The 22,671-nt window shown below is 32.2% G+C and overlaps 2 protein-coding genes across 3 annotated transcripts; one reads left to right on the top strand and one right to left on the bottom strand.

The window, feature by feature from the left end:
- The first annotated feature begins 788 nt into the window (after window positions 1-788).
- On the top strand, window positions 789-8,057 carry LOC130804282 (uncharacterized). The gene is made up of 5 exons (XM_057668669.1): window positions 789-1,300; window positions 6,726-6,785; window positions 6,879-6,941; window positions 7,020-7,088; window positions 7,393-8,057. Exons 1-5 carry the CDS (start codon window positions 932-934, stop codon window positions 7,633-7,635), a joined length of 804 nt encoding a protein of 267 aa, XP_057524652.1. The 5' UTR covers window positions 789-931; the 3' UTR covers window positions 7,636-8,057.
- A 2,118-nt stretch (window positions 8,058-10,175) lies between these two features.
- On the bottom strand, window positions 10,176-21,623 carry LOC130804048 (aberrant root formation protein 4). 2 transcript variants are annotated; one of them, XM_057668352.1, is made up of 14 exons: window positions 21,447-21,623; window positions 21,199-21,375; window positions 18,780-18,929; window positions 18,241-18,313; window positions 17,676-17,851; window positions 17,510-17,569; window positions 17,146-17,290; window positions 16,930-16,989; window positions 16,558-16,826; window positions 16,412-16,483; window positions 14,527-14,604; window positions 14,234-14,413; window positions 14,033-14,084; window positions 10,176-11,456 (listed from the first exon to the last, which is right to left on the bottom strand). In XM_057668352.1, the coding sequence occupies exons 1-14, from the start codon at window positions 21,525-21,527 to the stop codon at window positions 11,245-11,247; spliced, it is 1,785 nt and encodes a 594-aa protein (XP_057524335.1). In that variant the 5' UTR covers window positions 21,528-21,623; the 3' UTR covers window positions 10,176-11,244. The 2 variants fall into 2 exon arrangements, with proteins under 2 accessions (XP_057524335.1, XP_057524333.1); XM_057668350.1 differs by having other exon boundaries at window positions 10,177-11,456; window positions 17,143-17,290.
- Between the last annotated feature and the right edge of the window lie 1,048 nt (window positions 21,624-22,671).

Below are 22,671 nucleotides of genomic sequence, written 5' to 3' on the forward strand. Positions count from 1 at the left end.
CATTATAAATACATATTGCATACATCATTTGCACGCGACTAAGCTTTGATCTTCCTACCGTAACTCCATAAAAATACACCGTCCTTCTACTTACAATCTATACTTAACCAAATATCCTTCAATTGTTCTGAACTCATCTTACAATCCGTTAATCTTGTATTCATTCAATATCATACATTCATTGATTTCTGTTTCCCGATCTGACTTGAGCGTCGGAGGGGTTTTCCGGGAAATCACCCCCGGATAAGGCTAATGTTAGACTGTAGTTAGTAGAAAGATCATAAGCACTTTCATCATATTGACAGTTGTCCCCGATTACACCTATTTCCAGGTATTTTAAGTATCTTTTGCACTTTTTCGTTTTATTACCGAAACAACCAAATATAATTATTCGTAATCAGTTGATTGCATGAACTACATATCAAAATATCTAGGTAGCAATCTAGATATTACCATAAAAAAACTACATATAAAAATATCTAGGTAGCAATCTATTTTTTTAAAAAAGCTACGATTTTTCGATCTAATCTAGTCTAAAAATAAAATACAGAGACTAAATCTAAACTATCATCTCATTGAAAAAAATTAAACCAAATCATTTATACAATTATAACATTGGTCAAACCAAATACTAAAATTATAATTTATTCGATTTTTCAATTTAGACTAAACTTTGCCTAGAATATGAAAAAAACAATGACCCCATGGATAAAATAACAAAATATTCACATTTAACAAAAAAATAAAAAAAAAACTCCACTCTTCACCCAACAAAACCCAACACTCGTCCCATCTTTCCATCCATCCCTTCATTTTCGTTTCTTCCCTTCACACAACTTTCTCTTTCTTCCCTCTCTCTTTCCCTTTTTCTCCCTTTCCCTTTCGCTTTCTCTCTCCGCCACCACCTCACCTTACCTCATCTTCTTCAACAATGAAAGACGATTGGTTTTCAGCAGCAATCACCAACGATAATATAGTTGCAGGCCTTCTTCTTCGCTTAAAAGAATCTCCATATCCATCTTCTTCTACTACCTCTACACGACCAGCTTCATTCATTCTTAAACCTCTTCCTCCTTCATGGGGTTTACGTCTTCCTCGTTCTAAACCTAATACGACGTCGTCCTCTTCACTTGGTGCCGTTGTTTGTGACGGTATTAAAAAGCGACGAGAAAGTACTAGGCGTAGTCCTACTACTCCTCTTTCTTGGAGTTGCGGCGGCGCCTCCCCTAGTGACGGTTGTGATGAATCTCTCTCCTCTCACCATATTCTTCCTCCACCGTCCGATCGGTTCAGATCCAAGGTTTGTCATTATATAATTGTTTACTTTTTTTTTATTTCTTATGTTAGTCATTAGATTTACGTTTTTACCCTTGTCAGCAACCGGATCTTTCCTTTTCCGGTAGCTATGTCGATTCCTATACGCGTGTATGTTTTTCCATTTTCTGGTCAGCTGTCATTCTTGTTTTCCGCTACTAATTCCTCCATTTTCATTTTTTGGGAAAATTAAAATGTTATTATTCTAGTTATTTTGGGTGGTGGGGATGGTGGATTTGTCGGAAGTACCCTTGAGGAGGGTTTAAGAATATGGGAAGGACAATATTGTCAGAAAAAAAGATACAATAGTCATTTAATGACTGATGACTTTCTTTCTTTTTTTCCTTTCTGAAACCACCAAATTTAAACTCCATAGCTAATTCTTCACCAGTAAGAAGAAACTTCCACTCAAAGCCTCCTATTTTCTCTCTCCTAATTATGACGAAAATGCCCTTGTCATTCTGTATGATTCTCCATGGGTCAAAAATTCATATAAGGGATATTGTTCAGGTGGGTCCCAACTCCCATATAGATTCAACAATGGAAGGTGAGAAGAGAAAATAGGTTGTTACTTGGTGTATCATGAGTAGCGATAAGAAATCGGAAATTACCATATCTACTTTGCAATTATTTTAGGTGGAAGAAATAAACGAATATAATTAAAATTATTTTTTGAACCAATACTCTGAATATTAAACAATTACTCTTATTATAATCATTATAATAATTAATTTCAAAGAATTCAGTAATTTTTATATTGGGTCGTTATTTTTCTCGCCGAAATAATAACTACTCTTATGCGGTTTGAATTGATATATTATGCGAATCGAAATGAGAGATTTTTGGGTAGTAAATTTAAAGGTACGGATGATGTGTTTAGTGTTAACAGATTACAAATCGTGAAGTTCTAGGTTTTTATCCTATACACGCGCCCCTATCTAATTCCCATGCGCCGCTCTATTTTTCCTTTTTTAAAAATTAGTACGAGTCAAATAGGTCTCCGTGAAATGCCGCTTATTTTTTCTTTTTTGTAAATAAAATATTTGACTTATATTCTTTTTGAATGAAATAGTAGTAATAAAAATTAAAAAAAAAAAGAAAATAATAGTAATAAATTGATCTATGTTCGTGGAGTGTAGTAGTGTGCAAGCTACCATCCTACCATTAGTGAAATCCCACGCGTTCTGTCATTAGTCATTAGTGTGTGGGCCCACGGAGTCACGTGATGTAATCAATCTCACGTGATATTACCACCGGTTAAACTCGTTAGTCGTTCACATGGCGGTTACCGATTACTGGTTGTGTGTCAACTAGAAGCTATAATCCCCGTAGATGCTGATACTCTGATCTGATGGAATATTAATGTACTATGTTTGATCGGGTGCTATGCAGCACAATGTTCTTACAGTGGTCCTTAAATCAGAGCCTTTTATGATCTGAAGTCTGAAGGGAATTGTAGTGGGGTTAATGATGTGATAGAGGGTTGGATACTTGGATTTTCTTGGGACACCTCAAAAATGGGACCCACACAGGGTGGTGTTAATTCTTGGATGGTGGTTTGAAGTTTTATGTGGAGTGATGGATGGGTCATGGGTGGGAGTTAGTTGCTTATCCAATAATCTAGGGCCCACTAATTTTTTATTTTTATTTTTAATTTTTATTTTTGTAAATGAAGTATACATGTTTTTACCAAGGTAGGTAGGCCAAAGTTTGAATCTTTTGAATTGATGCTCAATCTTTCTCAAAGATTTTCAAGTTTTTTGAGGGGTCTTAAACTTTGATTATGTTGCTAATTACAACCATCAATATGATTACCATTTTCTATTTTACTAATTTTATATTGTGACTGTCTTATTGTGAGACGATTTTTAATTGGATTAACTCAATTATTTTAAGAGAAGAAACTGCTTCCCGTACAAGTATGAATTCAAATTTCATTAGGTGATTGCCCGTGCTAAGCATAGGTTATTAATACGTAATTATATTTAACATATACTTTTATAAATAAATGAAGAAATTATCAAAAAAAGAATAAAATAAAAAATAATTATTGGTATTTGCCTAATTTTGACCCATATATATATACTAATGAAAAATAAAATTAAACAATATATATATATATATATATATATATATATATATATATATATATATATATATATCTATATATATATATATATATATATATATATATATATATATATATATATATATATATACTTACTAAAAAATGGACATATTAATTTATATTAAACTATATCAACTATAAATATTTAACTACCTTTTTAATTTGTATACAACATTGTATGTTGAAGTATAAATATTATTATCATCATCATATATTAAAATCTTTAGTATTTGCCTAATTTTGACCCATAAAACCACTACATATGATTCATTATGCTTTAATACGTACTGGTAAAATTTTAAAACTTATGTTAGGTAATAATCAAATGATTTAATTCTAATTTTATATCTTGTTCTTTATTTTCTTATCAGAACATTCTTAATGTCAAGTTTTTAGTAGTTGATCAAACTAAATAAAGAAAAATAAAATTTTAGATTTTAGTATTAGGAAACAATATTATGATTGTTATTGTCAATTCTTCTCAAGTTTTATCGCTCCTTTATAAATATCTGTGTATCTCTAAATGCCGTTTACATCGCCTCAATTTGAATAGAAAGTCAATTTTTAACTACTAAACAAAGAAGCCAACTAAATAAACCATCTAAATTTAATTATCTAATTAACAATTAATAAAATTCAAACTTAATATAAAACTCAAACAAAAATATCAATTTTATATATTTAGTGTTGTTACTTGAAATTTAGTGTCTAAAATATCCTTACTTCATTGTTATTTAACTTGCATTAGAAAAAAATTTACATTTTAAGAAAATGTATAAATTTTAGATTTTTATTAGAAGTGATACAAATTTAATATTTACAAAGAATGTAACTTATGGTATACTTTATATTCCTTTTACGCATATATTATTAATCAATGTAAATAAGATAAAAATATATTTATCATATAATGCCTAAATTCAATAAAATAATGGTAACAAACTAACAATTAAATTTCCAAAGATAAATAAAGAAAATTATGATAAACAAAGAAACTCGATTTAAATATAGAAAATCATGATAAACAAAGGAACACCTTTTATATCATAATAATTGCATCACTTAGCATTTTATTCTAATCAAATATAATATTAGTCTTCTTTCAAAAAAAATAAATAAAAGTTGTAGTTTCATTTATTTATTTTCACAAAAATTATGCTAAAAACATAAAAACTTGTATTGTAAGAAAAAAAAAGTTGTTCGAAATATATTTTCTTTTTGTAACTAATGACGGAGATATGGCCCATTCATCGCGATTGATTACATGCTTTACTTCTCTTTTTGATTCGAATCAACTAACCCAAAAAAATCTATAGAGAGATAATTAAAATACAAAAAACCCAATTTTTAGATATGGGAACAAAAAAAAAAGGGATTTTTTTATGAGAAAAAATAAGTAATCTTCTCCCACAAGCTGCAAACATGTGAGACTTAGATTAATGAGATAGAAAGAATAAATCTCTGATTTGATGAATGAAAGCAAAAAAGGGAGAAAAGAGAAAATGTGAAGAAAACAACGAAATTTGTAAATGATATATACTTTCTCTGTTTTAAATCACTTGCAACATTAGCAATATTTGCATTATTCACTTATCGCCCTTAATTCGTAATTAATTCTTAATCTATAAGTTGAAACATATTTAAGTGAGATCTTGTTTGATTTGTCTCAATGCAAAGATTATCAATATCAAATTTTTATAATTTTTCATTATGTATAATTAGAGATATTAAAGATTGAATTAGTGTATACGTGAAAAAGTAGATATTACAAGTAATTTAAAACCAAATATAATTAATATTATTTTATTGCCAATAACCCACTATTATTCTATTGCAATTACTATAAAGTGTCTCATTCCCTTTTTATATTATAGCGCCTCTCCTGAGAGACTGTCTTTATAAGAGACGGTTCTCCAGGCCCAGGCCCAACAATTAAAAAAAAGAGAAAAATCTAAAAACTGATGCGTGTGTTTGACCTTATTTGGAGTTAGCGTTATAACCTATTAAAGTTGGTGTTATAACTTATTGAAGTTGGTATTATAACCTGTTAAAATTGGTATTTGGAGTTGGTGTTATAACCTATTAAAGTTGGTATTATAACCTATTTGGAGATTCCAACTTTAATAAGTTAGAATACCAACTTCAATAAGTTATAACACCAACTTTAAATAAGATTACACAACGCGCGTTTTTCTGATAGTTGTTTTTTATTAATAATGGACTGGCCCATTTAAGACCCGTTTTTTATAAAGACGGTCTCTAGTAAGAATGTGTTTATATAAAGACAAGAATTAGAATTTGGTATATTAAAAGTATCTTGAATTATGGAAATGACTATATGATATATAGAATTTAGAATAATGTTAATACATATAGTAATAAAAATATGCAATAGTTGATTATATTGTATTGTACAATATGTAATTTAGGATAATTGGTACAAAAATATACAATAGTTGATTATAATTAAGAATAAAAGGATTGTATATCACATAATTATTTATTTGAACATTAATTAAAAGGGGTTATTAATGACAATAGAATTCTACTAATAATTGGGCTAATTAATTAATTATGATATCTTTAATTCCACTTTTTCGGTCAAATTTGTTTCCAAAAAATGTTCGTTAGAGTAATAATTAATAATTAATTAGGGAAAGAATTGTTTCCAAAAGATGCACTTAGAGTAGTATTTGGGAGGGGGGAAATGTTCTGAGAGCTAGACACTTGTCATTAAATGGTGTCTGTTTTAGTATTAGATATAGATAGATAATTAGATTTTTTTAATGTTTTTTGTACTAATGTACTGCTTGTATAAATCTGTTTTACGATAAGACATTTTCATACGAAACTTGGTGTATTTGTATTTATTTTTGAGGTGAAAAAGGTTAGGATGGAAATATAAAAAGTTTCTATTTTAAAATTGTGAATGATAAGTGTAATTGGTACTCGAAATGTTCTAAAATCCCTTTTGTAGTGGGTCCCTCATCAATGAATATCTTAGTTAATCATCAAAATATTGAGTTGATACTGAAATTAGAAATGTTGGTAACATAATTTGGACTTACATGAAAATGGAGTAATGACTTGTGTTATGTGGGTATTATTTGTTTTGTTGTAGTTCCCTTTTTTGAATCAATAAACAGTTATAGAATAATAATCAAAGTTTGGTAGCCAAATAAATGTGTCTTCATTACTAGAAATTGTCTTGAATTGGGATTCTTCTTATTTGTTACATCAAGTGTATCAAAAACTGACCTATTTTGATCCTTCTTTGTTTCAGATTACTGCTTCCACTGAAACCCCTTCAACCACTACAGGCAAAAGACCTAAAAGGAAGAAGGTAAGTAAACTTTGAATATTCGATTATATGTCGAAATCGAATGTCTTGTGGGAATGATGATCTTATGCGCGCGTTTTTGTTTCAATTTTTCAGACATTTGCTGAGCTTAAAGAAGAGGAGAATTCTTTATTGAAGGAGCGAACAATCTTGAAAAAGGTTTGTTGCAAGTTAATATACTTTGCTCCGTTTTGAAAGAATTTTTACTGATTATATCTGCTCTTTGTTTTTCTACAGGAATTGGCTTCAATACGCCTATCAGTGAAAGAGCAAAGATCAATAAATGAAAATTTGAAAAGAATTAAGGTGTGTATGTCTTCTATAGTGCGTGTTGTTCTGTTCTATATTACTCGGACCGTTCATTTTGCTTCACGTACCCGAGTCCAATCCTTGATGCTCGGACATTGATTTGGCACATAGACAGTTCTTTTTTGGCTTAAAATTGAGTATTTAGACGTATCCTTAATGCTGTCGACAGTGTCGAGTTTGAAGGTGTTCAAATGTGAATACTTTTAACACGTTATATTTATTCTACATTTCACTATTCGTTAGAAGTTTAGAACGTTTGTTAACTACAAAAGATTGACGTAATTTTGATGATGTTGTGCAGCTCGACTTACAAGTCAAATCCCGAATAAAATCAGAAGCAAATTCAGTTGATGAACGCAATAACGATAACACGAACAATAGAACATCTGAAGCAGCCTGTTCGAGTGTAACAAGACAAGCCAATAAAACCGATGATGCTTCAGAGCCTGAATCACAAAAACGCGCAACATCACAAGAGTCGCTATTTGTGCTACCGGACCTAAATATGGCCCCGGAAGAGGATACAACCGGTGGAATGAGCTGAGGAAACGCCTTTTCTTTTAGAAATCTCGTGTCTAAATATTCGAAACTAACTGTTGGTAAGGTTTATTGGCAATTTATTCGTCCTTCGCGCAGGTGTAATTACAGCAGGAGTTAGGGGATTCACTTGGTTGTTACTGCCCAGATACTAATACAAATCTGGGTAATCCTTGGGAAAAAGTTTAGTATTCTTAGTCAGATAGATATACGAAGATACTTCAGATTTTCTACGTTCTTTGGAACAAAATACGTAGAGATGTGTATTTTGTGCCTTGATATTCTTTGCTTAGGTACTAAGAACAGTAGGTGTACAATACTTATTAGAATCTATCTAATTTTACAACATAATTCTCCTTTTGCTTCATTCCATGCATTTTCATGTATGATTGATTAATAGCAAAAGCAACTTTTGTCTCATTGAGAAAATTTGGCTTTCTTCAAACTTTTAGCTGATATTATATGAGACTGTCTTATTATGAGATGAAGTTATATGATCTTATATAAGACTGTCTTATTATGAGATGAAGTTATATAATTAGTCTATTTTTCACTTTAAAATTGTAAATGATCACTTTAATAGATTAAATGCACATGGATCAGCCTAATAGAGACGATTTATCATGGTATTGTCCTGAGACTGTCTTATTTAAGAATTATAATATTTTTTGTATTATTTTTTTGCTTTTTCATCTGTACTACTTTAATCAATTTCTTTTTAGTTTTGTGGTGGAATCGATTAAGTCTACAAAAAATAAAAATATTTTGAAGTTAATTGTCTAAAATGATGGGCTAATTTTTTTTTGAATTATATTGCGCCAAATACACATACCTAATTATGAGTTCAATCGATTATGATTAAAATTTCTACATTTAAAAAATTTCTTAAAAATATTTGAGATTTTGCAATATTTTTATAAGAGATTAACAACTTGACCCCACTAAGAATCGTTTTGAACCTATTATAAGTTTTTCTAAATCAGTAAATACGTGTTCATTAGCTTAGTTAGATAAGTTGTAGTATGAACACCAAATTATGGCAGCTGAAGAATTTAGGTCAAAAAAGTTTCTGGAATTCATAAACATTTGAATCTTGTGATTTATTAAAAGTTGACTATTAAGTATTTTTTTTAATTATTTAGATATTATTTTGAGTGTAAAGTTTAGAAGAAATTGTCAAAATAAATTCAAGGGATATGACTTATTCTAGGTGTCCTGAATTAAGACCAGAAGTTCTGATGTTCCTCGCTTATTGGAAGCTTCATGCCATATTCAAACGTTAGGATGCATTACTCACGACTCACGACACATAATTGGGCTGAATTTGTAGAGATTTGTTGGGCAACATTGCACATATTTGGCCTCCTTTGAGTTGTATTTAATCTTAAACTTAACACAAATTCTTGTGTGAAACGATTTTACCGTGAATAACAAGTCTTATATGAAAGCGTCTCACCTTGAAACGGACTCAAACAAGTAGACTATATAAATTTTTTTTGAAAAATTAAGTAAATTGAAATGTAATTGAACATGACATACTTGATAACTGTTTCTTTTATTTTTATTTAAATTAATTATTAAATCAGCTCATATTAAACTGTCTCACGGGAAGACGGTCTTGATGAAAAATTTGTCCATCATGAAACGCTTTTCATACATTGATCAAATAGCCCAACTAATACAATTTTTAAAACATATACTCCTTAATTTAAAGTTGTCAGAATAATATTAATTATAAAAGTACTACTTCCTCCGTTTCTTTTTGTTTGTCCATTTTAAGTTTTTCCACTTTACGAGAGAGATTTTTAAATTTGATTTTTGAAAGTATATATATAAGACAAAATATATTCATGTGAGATTTTGTTTGATTTGACTTGATGCAACAAATGTTAATATATAATTTTTATATTTTTTATGCATACTATAAGATATTAATGCTCAAAATTTACATTAAAATACGCGAAAAAAATAGAGTGGATAAACAAAAAGGACCGAAAAAATTATATTATATATAGGAATTTTACTAAGGGCGAAAAATTGTAGAAATTGAGTATAAAAAAAAACAATTTTGACTTGTGATTGACACCTATAGTTGAGCTACCACTGATTCCAAAAAGGAAAAAAAAGTAGAAGTCAAATAAAGACAATATGAAAACATCCATACAAATTGACACCACCATAAATATTTTTTGGTTGACTTTAAATTTCACTGTTGTTTGCGAAAACAATTCAACTAGCGTGATGGGCCCACCGCCTTCTATATGAGTCATAGAGAATCGTATTTTATTTTAGTTTAAAAAATTTTCAAATTTAATCTGCTTTTTTTTAAAGATAGAGTAATGAATATGTCAAAGGGCTCCATGCCTTTATTTCTCAAACTTGTTCTCTTCCTTCTATGATTTTACTAATTTTATTTACAAAAGTTACTATTTTCTAATTCCTTTTAAGTTACTTAATTCCTTTGGTGTATACTTTTTATGTTCCATAAATTAGTATTAATTTTTTATTTAATGTTTTCAGTTTTTATAACCTTATACTCTTCTTTTTTTAGTTATGGTCCACATTATATTTTCTAATCATATCTATATATTTTCTATTTACTTATTATTTGTCTTATTTATTAATTAATTTTAAATATTTACATATTTTTAGAGAGATGTAAATTAAATAGGAGGCCAAGTAAAGTATCTATTTTATAGTGGTTACATATTACTTCTATCTTTTTTTCATACAAACATCTTATCCACATATGACAAAAATAAATTAGAGCACAGCTCATAATATATACACTATTGTTTATGTTGCCACTATCATTGTGAGAGTTTTTTTTCACTATTTTATATCATTTCAAATTATAATATAATTTTCTTTTACCAAAATGATACAAATAAGTCGAATAGAAGACGAGTGAAGAGTGAAAAGTAAGGTGCGGAAATGATCATTCGATGGATCATTGGTCTTATGGATGGGCTTGATGTTTGAAACATATGACCCCCACTTATCCACCTATTTAAAGTGTCTTGCTTGTTTTTGCATACTTTCAATGCACTAGTACAAATACAATTTTTAATCTCCAATTATTCATAATTCAAAAGTACTTCTACAAAGTTTGATATTAGAATTTATCTCATTTGTTCAAAAAAGCTCTCACAGAAAATAGTTAAATAAGACAAACTCAAAGAAAAAGAGTACTATAGTAATATACTAATAAAGAAACAATTTCTGACTCGTCTTGACTTCATAACAAAAATTTTCTTAGTCTTTTTACTTTCCTAATTAAGGAATGTTTATAATTAGCATAGCAAATCCATCTAAAATACAATATTAATAAAAAAAATAAAACAGAATAAATATGCCAACTAAATGGATACAAAATCTAACCAAAAGGGACAAAATCAATTGACCTTCACATCTTATAAACTCAAAATTTAACCAAAAGGGCCATTCAATATCCATGGATGTTCTCAATTGAGATTTTGAAATTTCAGAAGTCAACTCAAATAAGAATATAACAGAGACTAAAATGAGTAAGATTTTGAAAACTAGTCTATATTACAAAATTAGTGAGAAAACTAGACAACATTATCATGATTCATAGCACTAGAAAATATTACCTTCATGATTGCTTGATGTTCTCCTCAACCAGTTCTATACAGCGATACAAAACGAGATTGAGAGGGTTTAATCCGCTCCATATGTTGATCACAGGTTCCTGGAAAGCGCTCGTGTTCTCTTTATGTATCAACAAAGCTCTGAGAGGCAAAAACCATTTTTTGTAGGCCTTCTCTAAGTTGCTTTTAGACAGTACTCCTGTGTAGTTCGTTTTCCCTGCATCGCCAATTATTAATGTCAATAATCAATCTCCTTGCATCGCCAATCAGAATACAACATACACATACAGAAACTAATATCACTAAGATCTCACTTTACGAGTTGATCAAAAGGCGGGTCAAGTGGTCCATTTCAGGCGGAGACTCCATTGGTCTAATCTGAAAATGATTCAGTCTGGAAATGTCTGCAAGGTTTTGGGCTGCTCTCCTCTACACCATTCTAAGGATGTTTAAGCCATTATAGAGCCTTTTCCATTACTATTACATAAAGCTCCATCATCTTCCATTGGGTAATTGGACATATCACATACTCAGTTTGCATGTTTCTTTAAGGAAAGAAGCCAAGATTTATTGATGCAGCAAATCAAGCCCAGTTGAACAAAAGACTGCTTTAGGGTAAAAAAGTAAACCATTTCTACATCATATGATTTCAACATGCAGTATGCAAGCAATCTCCAGATTGGTTAAGATGTAGCGGGCGTGCACGTATAGGTATCCAGAACATAATAGCATTTTAATTTGAAGCAATAAGTGTGTTATGCTTTTCACTAGCAGCAATAATGATTTAAAAAGAAATTCAGCAATCTGTAAATTGTAGCTGAAACTGAAAGTGGAGACAAAGGAAAGAAAACATATACTTAATAGAGGTGTTAGTGAAAGTGCTGATTCTCTTAGTGTTGGAGATGATCAATATCATAGCCCATTGTATGGCTTGCACTTTGGAGGAGGATGATGTGTGTGCAAATGGGACGTGGGAGTTTGAGGTTTGGAGGAGGGTGTCTTGAACAAGACAAGAAGGTGCACAACAAGAACCTTGGTTCATGCCTTGAACGAGGCAAGGATGGGTAGGAAGGCACCTTGAACGAGGCAGCTAACAGAAGAAGTAAATGCTAAAGGCATGGAGCTCATTCGAGCACATATAGTGCTCATTTGAGCACCCTAGTGCAGGGCGCAATCCGACTTTTCTCTTTTGGTCGATACGTTGTGGGAAAGTTGTCTATTTGTCCTCAGGTTTATTCCACTGATCTAGGAGCCTATTTAAGGGACTAAATCAGCAATGGGAATAGCTTGTGGAGGCTAACACAAGGGAAAACAGTTTTGGGAAACCTAGAGTGCCTTGTATTAGTGAGTGAGTGTAATCTCCATCAAAGGTGAGATGTTTGTGCTTGAGAGGCTGGTCTTAAGGCTTGTGAGAGTTTGTTTCATTAATATGATGTTGATTAATCAATGAATTACAAGCTTGTTTGAGGGAGAGGTATTCAAAATGCCTCATTAATCATTTTTGTGTTGTTGCTCTTGCTTTTGTTGTTCCTTAGTGTATGCTCTGTTTTTCCATTGCTTTTTCATCTTGTTCTTCATCATAGATAGTCCTCAAGCCTTTTATTTCAATTGGTATCAAAGATGCAATACTGGGAGTGATATAGTAATGCAGTAGCTAAGAGAGGAGAAAACATCACTATTCGTTTAAATTGGTATCAGAAATGCAATACTAAAAGAGTCAATTTCAGTCTTTTGGATCAATACTTTTTTTCAAGGTGGATAGTTATACCCGTACCTTCCTCAAGCATAATAGCATCTTGCTCTCAAGATAGCAATACTTAGCAGCACCTATCTCTATGGTTAAAGCCTTAGTGTGACTGCTGTATTTGATAACCTATAATCCAAGAATGGTACACATTACACAACATAGGATAATGCTCCTTTATAGATAGGAACAAGTTGACAATTTTAGCTTCTCTTCACCAAAACCATCATAAACCAACCCATCCTTACTGGCATCCCTATCAACATGCAACTTAGTCCTTTAGATCATTCTTGATATATCTGTTCAATTATCTCAGCACACCTTTTCAGAGCAATGACTAAGGAATTTAGGATCTTTTCAGTATGTCAATTGCTTCCCAGGTCCAGAAATCTTACTCGGATCAATAAATAAATTTTAGAAGGAGCCTGTCAGATGGAACCCTCTCCCTCCTATTTGAATTTAATTCAAGGACACATTTCCCAAGAGTCCAGAAAGTAAAGGACAAGAGCAAAAGAGTCAAAAACTAATAAAACCTAAATCAGATTCTGTGGCTCTCATTCAAGATATTTTAAAGCCATGATTTACAAGGCTTCGGGTCACTGGCACACATGCAACATGCATCATCCCAAAGCAATTCAGTCTGTAAATCCCCCATCTTTCTCATTCCAAGTCTTATAACCTTTTAGATCACTAGGTATCGGGTTATTTGTTAAAGCCGAATGGGGCTTGGGCAACCTGAAATTTTTTTAGGTCATTATATAAAAGCAAAAAGTTGCATTACCATTATAATAAAATATATGTACCTTAGTGGTTAAGAATATAGTTTTCAAACAAGAAATTTTGGGTTCGAATCTGACCCCCTAATTTTTTGGCCCTCTCTAACTTATGGGCCAAGATCCGCCACTGCCGTGTGTCATACTTTGGTTCAATATTCAATACTGCTGGTGAAAATTATTTCGAAAACAAAAAAGATAAAACCAACTCATCCAAAGCATAATAAATTGAACCATGTCCTGAAGGCAAAATGCTACTTGTAAAAATATGTTCACCTGTTTTCTCAGTTATTAGAACATATCTGTACAGGTTAAGAGCTGAATGAACCTGCGATATAAGAATCAGCAAATGTCAACAAAATTGGAAGCAGAAGCTCACTCATCGCAGAACATAATATGAGAGAGACCAAAAATACCAGAATATGAACAAATCAAAAACAAGCAAAAAACTCTAACACTTGTTCTGGATTTAAATACCTTGTCACATTGCTCAGGGAGAGAAGGAGGTCCTCCATCAGGAGGCAACAAAACAAACTCCACCAGGTTAAGTATGCTAGCGTTCCAAAAAGTACTACTACAAGATAATACTTTCTCTTCTCGCAGTTTAATATGATCTTCTCGAAGGTTCTCTCTAATGCAATCTAAAAGTAAGGCCACCTGCAAAAATTCCAATTGGCTATGTGAGTCAAGAGAGTGATGCAAAGGCCAATTGCCATGACCGGGGGTATACGCCACCAAAATTAAGAGTAAGAGTACGGTTAAAGTCTAACCATGGATGAAGAAGTGCTAGTTTTAATCAAAACGTGCATCATGTCAAGCCTTAATGAAGATGGATTATCAGCAAGTACCTGTCAATCAATCGGATCTCAGGATGATTAATGAAAGCATGTATATATTCTTAACATAGATAAAAAAAAATTTAATGCAGACTGCACAGAAAAAAACTATTCTAGGTCAGGAAAGAGATTGAGAATCATGAGCAGAAAGCAACAAAAATACTTCATTTAACTTGAAATTAGCAAAAGGAGAAACAAAATATACAGAACAAACAGTGATAAAGTGTAAATGCAGGAGTACTATGTAACAGAAAATAGCAGGTCACACTTAAGTAAACAAAACAGGGGGAGAACAGTAGGTGGAAATTTGAGGCATCCAACAAACAGTTCGATTCACCGAGTACTAAAATCCAGTCCATTAAAGACCAGCCAGGAGTCTCTAGCCATGGCCCATGCAGCTCAGTTTCAAATCCCATGGTCCTAGCCTTTAACCGAGGAATGGGGCTTTACCATACGAAATTTGCTTCCATCATCCCAGCACTTCTTATTGCGGGGCTACTAGCAGTGTGGATATAGGGTCCTCACGCCTCAGTTCTCACAGAGTGCCCAAAGATACAATCTGCCATACCTGACCAGCTGATGGGCCAACCTGACAAGAAAAGGTGGGGCAGGAAATTTAATATCTGTCTTCTTGGGTAGCCAAAACCTGTTGCAAATTTGGATTACCTCCTGATTGGTCCATGTAGTCAAATGACTAAGACTCAAGACTAAGTAATATATAAACATAAGTTATAAGTAAATTAAAAGTGTACAAGAATATTAATGGGTTGTTGTTGGTCATATCGGATCGTGAACCTAGAAGACATAATTTGAAATGGAGACATAAAAGTGGATCTTGAAGTTGGAGATACTAATGACAATGAAAGAAAACCATCTATGTTGGTTTGGCTGTTTGCAAAGGAAAACCAAAAATGATACAGTTAGAAAAGTAAAAAGTTAAAACTTAGATGAGTTTAAAAGAGGAAGTAGGCCGAAAATGACCAGGAGCAAGAATGACATGGAAAATTGGGATTTGATGGAGCATATTACAATAAATAGGAATGAGTTGAATAGAAAAGAATATATACATAAATGGTCATTGGAATTGGTTTTCTTAGTTGTAGATTAGTATAAATTAGGTCGACTAAAGGTATAATTTTTGTTGCAAAAGATCTCTCACACTGATTGTTTTGGTGGCATGTAGACAATCCTAAGTGCATTGTTGTGATTTGTAAGGTACAATTTTTATCAATTCGTTGTTTGACTAATTTTCATTTGTACTTCACGTCATTTTATGAAGTACCACTGGTATCCTAAACATTTTGTGTGGAGTTCTAACTTCTAACAGATTTTGGAGGACCTAGCAGGTTACCTTGTCTTGTGAAGTTCTAACATCACGTCAATAATTTTAAAATTTCTGCATACCCAGTGACCCAATCCGGTTACTTGAAGTACCGTCAATCAAGTAACCAGTCTTTACAGGTAAGACCAAGAGCTGCATTTTTAACTACCCTGAAAAGGTAAGCACATCTTTTGGTACTTAAAATTGCAGGTACCGATTCTAAACACCCCACAGTCACACTGACACACCGTTACAGTCATATATAGTACACAAGGAGAGAATCTCAATCATAGCATTTTCTAAGCTTCATTCTTGACGAGTGGTTCAGAAATGAAAGCAAAAGACAGACTGTCTTCTTTCTGGCATATCATGTAACACAAGACCAAAAATATTACCACAAATTCAAGAAGATATTGTTATGCAAGATAGCTTAATAATGAGAAGGAAATCATCTCCTTGTAGCAACGAAATGAAATGCAAAAGACTAAAAAATTTCACCCTTTTCAATGCAGCAAAAGCAGTCTTTCTTAACTCAGCATCAGGAGCATTCGTGATGACGGATATAATAGCCTGAATGTTTTCTAGCATCAGAGACAGAACATATGAAATGATGTAGACTGTCTTGGGACTAAGAAAGACACTACCTGCAGAGTAGAAATAACATGGGGTGTAAAGATTGAGCATATCATTTCTTCATCCATATCTTGTTGGTCACAGTTTTCCGTTATGACAAGCAAGAAGTCTGCCGCATGCTTCTTTAAAACACAAGGCAGGTTGGATAAAGAAAATATATACTTCATCATCCCAACAGCTAACCATCTTCTACTTTGGGAACTCCTAAGTTCATCCTTGAGAATACTTTCATCTTGTCCAGCTGCCTGAGCGACTTCATCAGATATGTGCCCCCAAATCACTGGCTCAAAATATGAAAAAGAGGAAATGTCACAATGAAGCAAGACCATATGTATTAGCTAGTATAGTGGATAAAGAAAATCATCATGGTAAATATAACTTGCCTGAAAGCACTGCTCCATGCTTGGCATAGCCAAAACAATCCATCAAATCATCAGTTTCATCTAGACACAGCAGAAGGAAGAGGTAAATCAACTTCATGGATCCCAGGAAAGTTTCCTGACTGAGAAGGTCTTATAAGTCATCATGGTGTGTCTATTAATACTGTCAAGAAATTTGAAATTGAAGAGGTATGCTGAACATTGATAACTCAATACCACATTTAAGATTGATAAGTGGATCAGCTCCATGATTAGTTAAAAGATCAGCATATGATAAACCACAATATGTAAAGAAGCTTGATAATCTTTTCACAACGGAAAGATGGGATGAAACATTATCTCTCGTGACAATCGAAACAACAGTCTGCAAGACAAGTAGATAAATGTATAAGAAATAATTAGTGTGGTACACCTACTAATTTGACAGAAACAAGCAGAAAATGAAAATTGAAATATAAACGTCAGAAAGAATGGAATTAGGCAAAGAAAGTTCTTCGCAGTTAAGAGGCATAGACATGGGCAAAATAATTGCTCCAACTCTGAAGTGCTCATAAGCAAATAACATTGGGAGGTGGGTACGTACCATCATTTCCAAAACATATAATCGAAGTAAACCACAAAGTTGTCCATTTGTTCCAACTTCCTGTTGGTCAAGGAATTAATAAATTTAATTAGCCAAAGAGAGATTTTTGAACATATTAAGATATAAATAATTTCACTATGAACGAACAGGCCAAAAATTAACAGACCAACTTTTTGCAAATTTCCAATATAGAATCGGCAATGCAGACTGCTCCTTCAAACAAATTCTCAGAGTCTATATCTCTATCATCCACATCAATGGCAGCAGCCTTCACGGCATTCAGGAGAATGGGAAGAGCAACTTTTATTTGCTCAACTTGACGTCTTTCTAGGGAGAGAAATGCTGAAAGACAAAGAGAGAACCATCATTCTTCAGGCTAAATAATGAATTTTATTTGGAGGTACAGGGTAGGTTAAGGGAAGGGGATGGGGACAACGAGAATCAAACCCATGTTTCTCCCAGGTAAAGTGGTACATGCTTCAACTGAGAAAATACCTAATTCTCCATATTAAGAATATATGGACATTTGAATGGAGGTTAGATATGGACTTGTGGGGACAAATCAGCTCTATTATAAATAACAGTTTATATCATCAAATAAGAATACATGTGTCACATCATAACAATCCATCTTTACCTTCTAGAGTTATGCCCTGTGTTATAATTCAATATTTCTCTCTTTTGTACTTCTCATTCCCAACGCTAACCAACCTATCTATGAACATTAGTACCTGTTGAGAATCCACGTAAAATAGCAGAAACATAACCAGGAGAATCAGTTGTTTTGCCATAGAGATCCAATGCCTGGTCCAACATATCAGCAATTAGCAAAAAAGTAAATCAAAATTAATAATAGACAAAAATAAAGAGTCCCTTCCACATCTATTGTCAGTTAAGATGTGACCAAAATCATTTTACTGCACATATTCTACAATGAACCATGAAATAATTAATTTATTAAGCACACAAGTATCCGTATGCAATTGTATGCGATTGGTAGCAGAATATAGGAGTTGTTTGGTAAATGGACTTTGGGTTGCCTTTTGGCTTGTTGATTGGTCAAAAGGGCAAAAAAAGTATTTGATAAATAGCTTTCTCTTAAGCCAAAATGAAAATGCTAGCCTTGTCAGTTTTTTTATATGACATTTGGGTTGTTGGTCCAATTTTCCTCTAATAAACAGCCAAACATCTGAAGGAAAAGTGCAACAACTGAATTTGACTATCATTGCAGGTATCACAAGAATTGGCAAAATGACCTGAGAAAATATACCTCGGAGAACACGGAAATCATATCACGCGGGCTACATTTTATGATAAAATGATTGATAATACTATCAACTACATCAGAACACCTCTGGGACGTTCCTGCAAGCTTGGCAACAACTTTAGGCAACTCAAACGAAAGGGCATCAACAATAGCCTGTAAAAGACAGCCATAAAACACCCATTTTAAAGTTTTTTCACTTGACAATTGCAAGAATGTTTACATCAAATATCTCCTTAACCCCGAGCTTGTTTTAGAGGCATACCACATCCCCCAAATGTTTGAAACAAGAGCAAGGCTAGGTTTGATATCATTTATGATTTGCAGTTTAATGTTCACGTTAGAAAACAAAATAAGATAGGAATAAAATTATCAAAGTTAATTATTTTCTTAAATTTTTAAATGATATTTTTAATGATATCTTTTAGTTTAGGAATATATATTTTTTCTTTATTTATATGAAATTTGTTAGGTTTCTTATGTTTTAGTTCGTTAAGGAAATGTGTTTCCTAAATTAGCTAAGATTCTCAATACAAATAGAGGTCATTAAGTGTTGATCAAATATATGAAATATAAGCAAAAAAAAAAAGACATTATTTTTAGAAACTCGCTTTTCAATTCGTTCTCCCACATGAAATACTTCTATATGATTTCTCTTTCCATAGGAGGTTGCCTCGGTTAATAACACACATCGATTTGCAACACTTATATGTGTGTTATTGACTTTGATTTTTTCATTTCAGTAGCTAATTTCTTGTTCATGTGAAAGAAGATCAACAATCAAAACTAAAGATTAACTCGTAATTTTGCCACTAAATATTTCATCTGCAACAAAAACTTACTTCCTCGAACTAAACCCAACTATTCCTAAGTCTACATTTGTTACGTAAGTGACTTGAATAGTCATGTAAGAGGATAAAATGGCTCGATGAAGGAGCAGTTACATTAGGAAAGTTGAAAAAGTGGTGGGCTCAAACCGGCGTTGGACGTTCAAACAAGCGGAGAAACACAACAACCATAAGCTCCAAACCAGTTGTGCTCAAAAAAGCACCCCTAGACCTTGGTATTCAAACAATCACAAGTATGCTCGAACGAGCATATGGCACACTCGTTTGAGTACTGAAAGGAGAGGTAATAAACCTCACTCAAGGATCACACGTATGAAGTTTAAGTGGATGCTTGTGTTGTGTCTTACTGTAGGAGCCAAATAATGCAATATAATGATGAATGGCAATAATAAGAAAATAATCAAGACAAAGATTTAAGGTGGTTCACCAATCTTGGGCTACATCCACCATCTAGCCTAGGATTATATTAATGTGTTTAGAGGAGAGAATACAAACTTGAAGGAATTACAATGGACGTTAGTGTAAGGGAAGAGAGGAGCCTATTAGGGAGTAAACATGAGCAAGTAAGGTAGCTCTATTACGTGAGACTTTGGTGCTATATAATGAGGTCCTAAGGCAAGTATATTTATAGCAAATGATGGGTCTTTAAGTAGTACAAAGGGGGCAGCAGTAAGAGATGGACAGCAGCATGCGTACAGGAGCAGCAGGGACCGTGCTCGACCTACGCTCGACCATAAGTGGGTCGAGCGAGCTGCAGGCAGCTTTCTGCTGACTTGTGTTGCTTGCCTTTCCTCTTTCGTGTATACCCACGGTCTTCAAAGCTTCTTACACCTTGATCCTTGGACTGATTTTTGCACTCTAATCCTTCACATGTGAAGATTTACACTATCAATAGTACCATGTTAATTCCCATACAAACAAAATCACCCAACATGTGATTGTCCTCTTCTAACCTTAACACTAACATGAATGATTAAAACTCTTAATCATTGTCCTAATTACTTAGTGAATATGAGTCACCCATAATCACAACAAGTACAATGTCCCAACAAAGGTCGACATCTATTTTGCAGCGATGTGTTTACATTTAAACTCTAATGTCACATTGAATTATAAAATAACCCTAATGGATCCACGATTATTAGCCACAATAATAAGGTCTAGTAATCTACAAGAAACCATAGTCTCAAACACATCAAACTCTAGTTATCTCTCAATTATTATTCTTCCTTTGTGAGTTTTTTGTCATCAAGTCCAAAATTGTCCATAAACATCGAAAGAATCGTGACCAAGGAAGACATAGTCCGAACTTTGTGCCATTTTTTGTTTTCTTTACCACTTACACGCATATTATTATCTCAAATTATACATTTTAGTGTTCAATATTCACCGAAACACTTTACCACCGATCTTGGCTCTACAATTCCATTTCGCAATTATATTAAACAACAAAGATTTCGATCGGCTCACAACACAATCTTTATTAAATTGTGTACTTCAATCTTCAAAAACATTCCTACGCACAAAATCATTTTCCCAATAAAAAAAAATCCAAAACACAGAAAGAGAAAACCAACCTGATCAAGAGATGGATTTGTTAGGAAAGAACGAATATGATGGACAGCCAAAACACAATTACTTTGGATTTCTTCATCGTTGGGATCGGAAAAAGCCGGATGAAAATTTGAGTCAAGATATTCATCAAGCTCAGAAATAGATTCTTCTGATCGGCGGGAATCACCAGCTTCAACTGCCTGCATCAATAAATTCAAACTGTAATTGTTTTCTTTGATCGAATTTATTATCTAAACAAAATCAATGGAACCTTGGAGAAGGATTCAAGGCATCGTCGAATAGGAAGGAGAATTGAAGAGGAATCAGTAGAAATTTCTTGTTCTGCTGACATTGCGACTCGTGAGAGACTTGATATTACTGCAGTGGGCTAAAATGGCGTCGAATTAGCGGGAAGATCGCCAATTTATTATCTCCCGATTCTAGTTATAATTGATATATTTTGAAGTCTTTTAAGTTAAAATTGATTTCTTTTAGTTTTAATTGGTAATTTAATTGATTATTTTAAGACGTGTCAAAATAGAAAGCTTCAAGAAAAATTATTTTTAGTCAAAATTGAAAATTTTTATTAATTTATTTTACAAAATAACTGATCATTTAATTAATTACTTTATATATAATTGATCATTTTTAAATTTGATTTGATAACTCTAACGTCGAAATTAAAGACTTTAAAATAATTGATTAATTTAAGATTATAAACTTGTAAGTAAAATTGATTAATTTAATGTCAAAATTGATCAGTTTTAAGTCAAATTTAAAATTTTTATCATATTTTAAAAATATATTATCTATATTACTCCTCGTAAAATTAATAAAATGACAAATGACACAATTCACACAAACATGAAAAAGGTGAATATATTATTAAATTATGTTGATAAGATTAAAAAGGAGAAAAAACATTAGAATATGTATAGATTATTAGAGAAAGAGGCGAAGACATCACTCAAAGTGAAAATGTTATAGTGAAAATGAGACGGGTCAAAATAAAAATATTCAATTCTTATTTATTGCGATATTTTTTATTTGTTGTCACTTTTTCATAAAATTTCCAATTTATTCAAAAACTCTTTCAACTCATTTATATCTTTAAATCTCAAAAACTCAACATTTAATTAACTTAAACGTAAATTACATATAAATTTTTGTTTTAATTTATTTCAATTAATGTAAACCTAATATATGACGACAAATAATAATGCTGTATAATCTAGATAAATAATGACAATGAAAGTATAGAGCCATAAGGTAGTTTATAGGAAAATTCTACATAGTAAGCATTAAATATGACGACAATTTTTAAAAAAATTTTCACAAAACCAAAAACATTAAACAGTAAAATAACACAAATACCCTTATTTAATTTTAATGAAGGGGAGCATCTCCTTTCTCTTCCTTTTAATGTCTGATTACTCTTCCACTAATATTCGTTCTTCCAACATAAAGATAAACCATATCCTCAATTTTCATACACT

The sequence above is a fragment of the Amaranthus tricolor genome, chromosome 17 (genome assembly GCF_026212465.1).
Source record: "Amaranthus tricolor cultivar Red isolate AtriRed21 chromosome 17, ASM2621246v1, whole genome shotgun sequence".
In the NCBI taxonomy this organism is placed as follows: domain Eukaryota; kingdom Viridiplantae; phylum Streptophyta; class Magnoliopsida; order Caryophyllales; family Amaranthaceae; genus Amaranthus; species Amaranthus tricolor.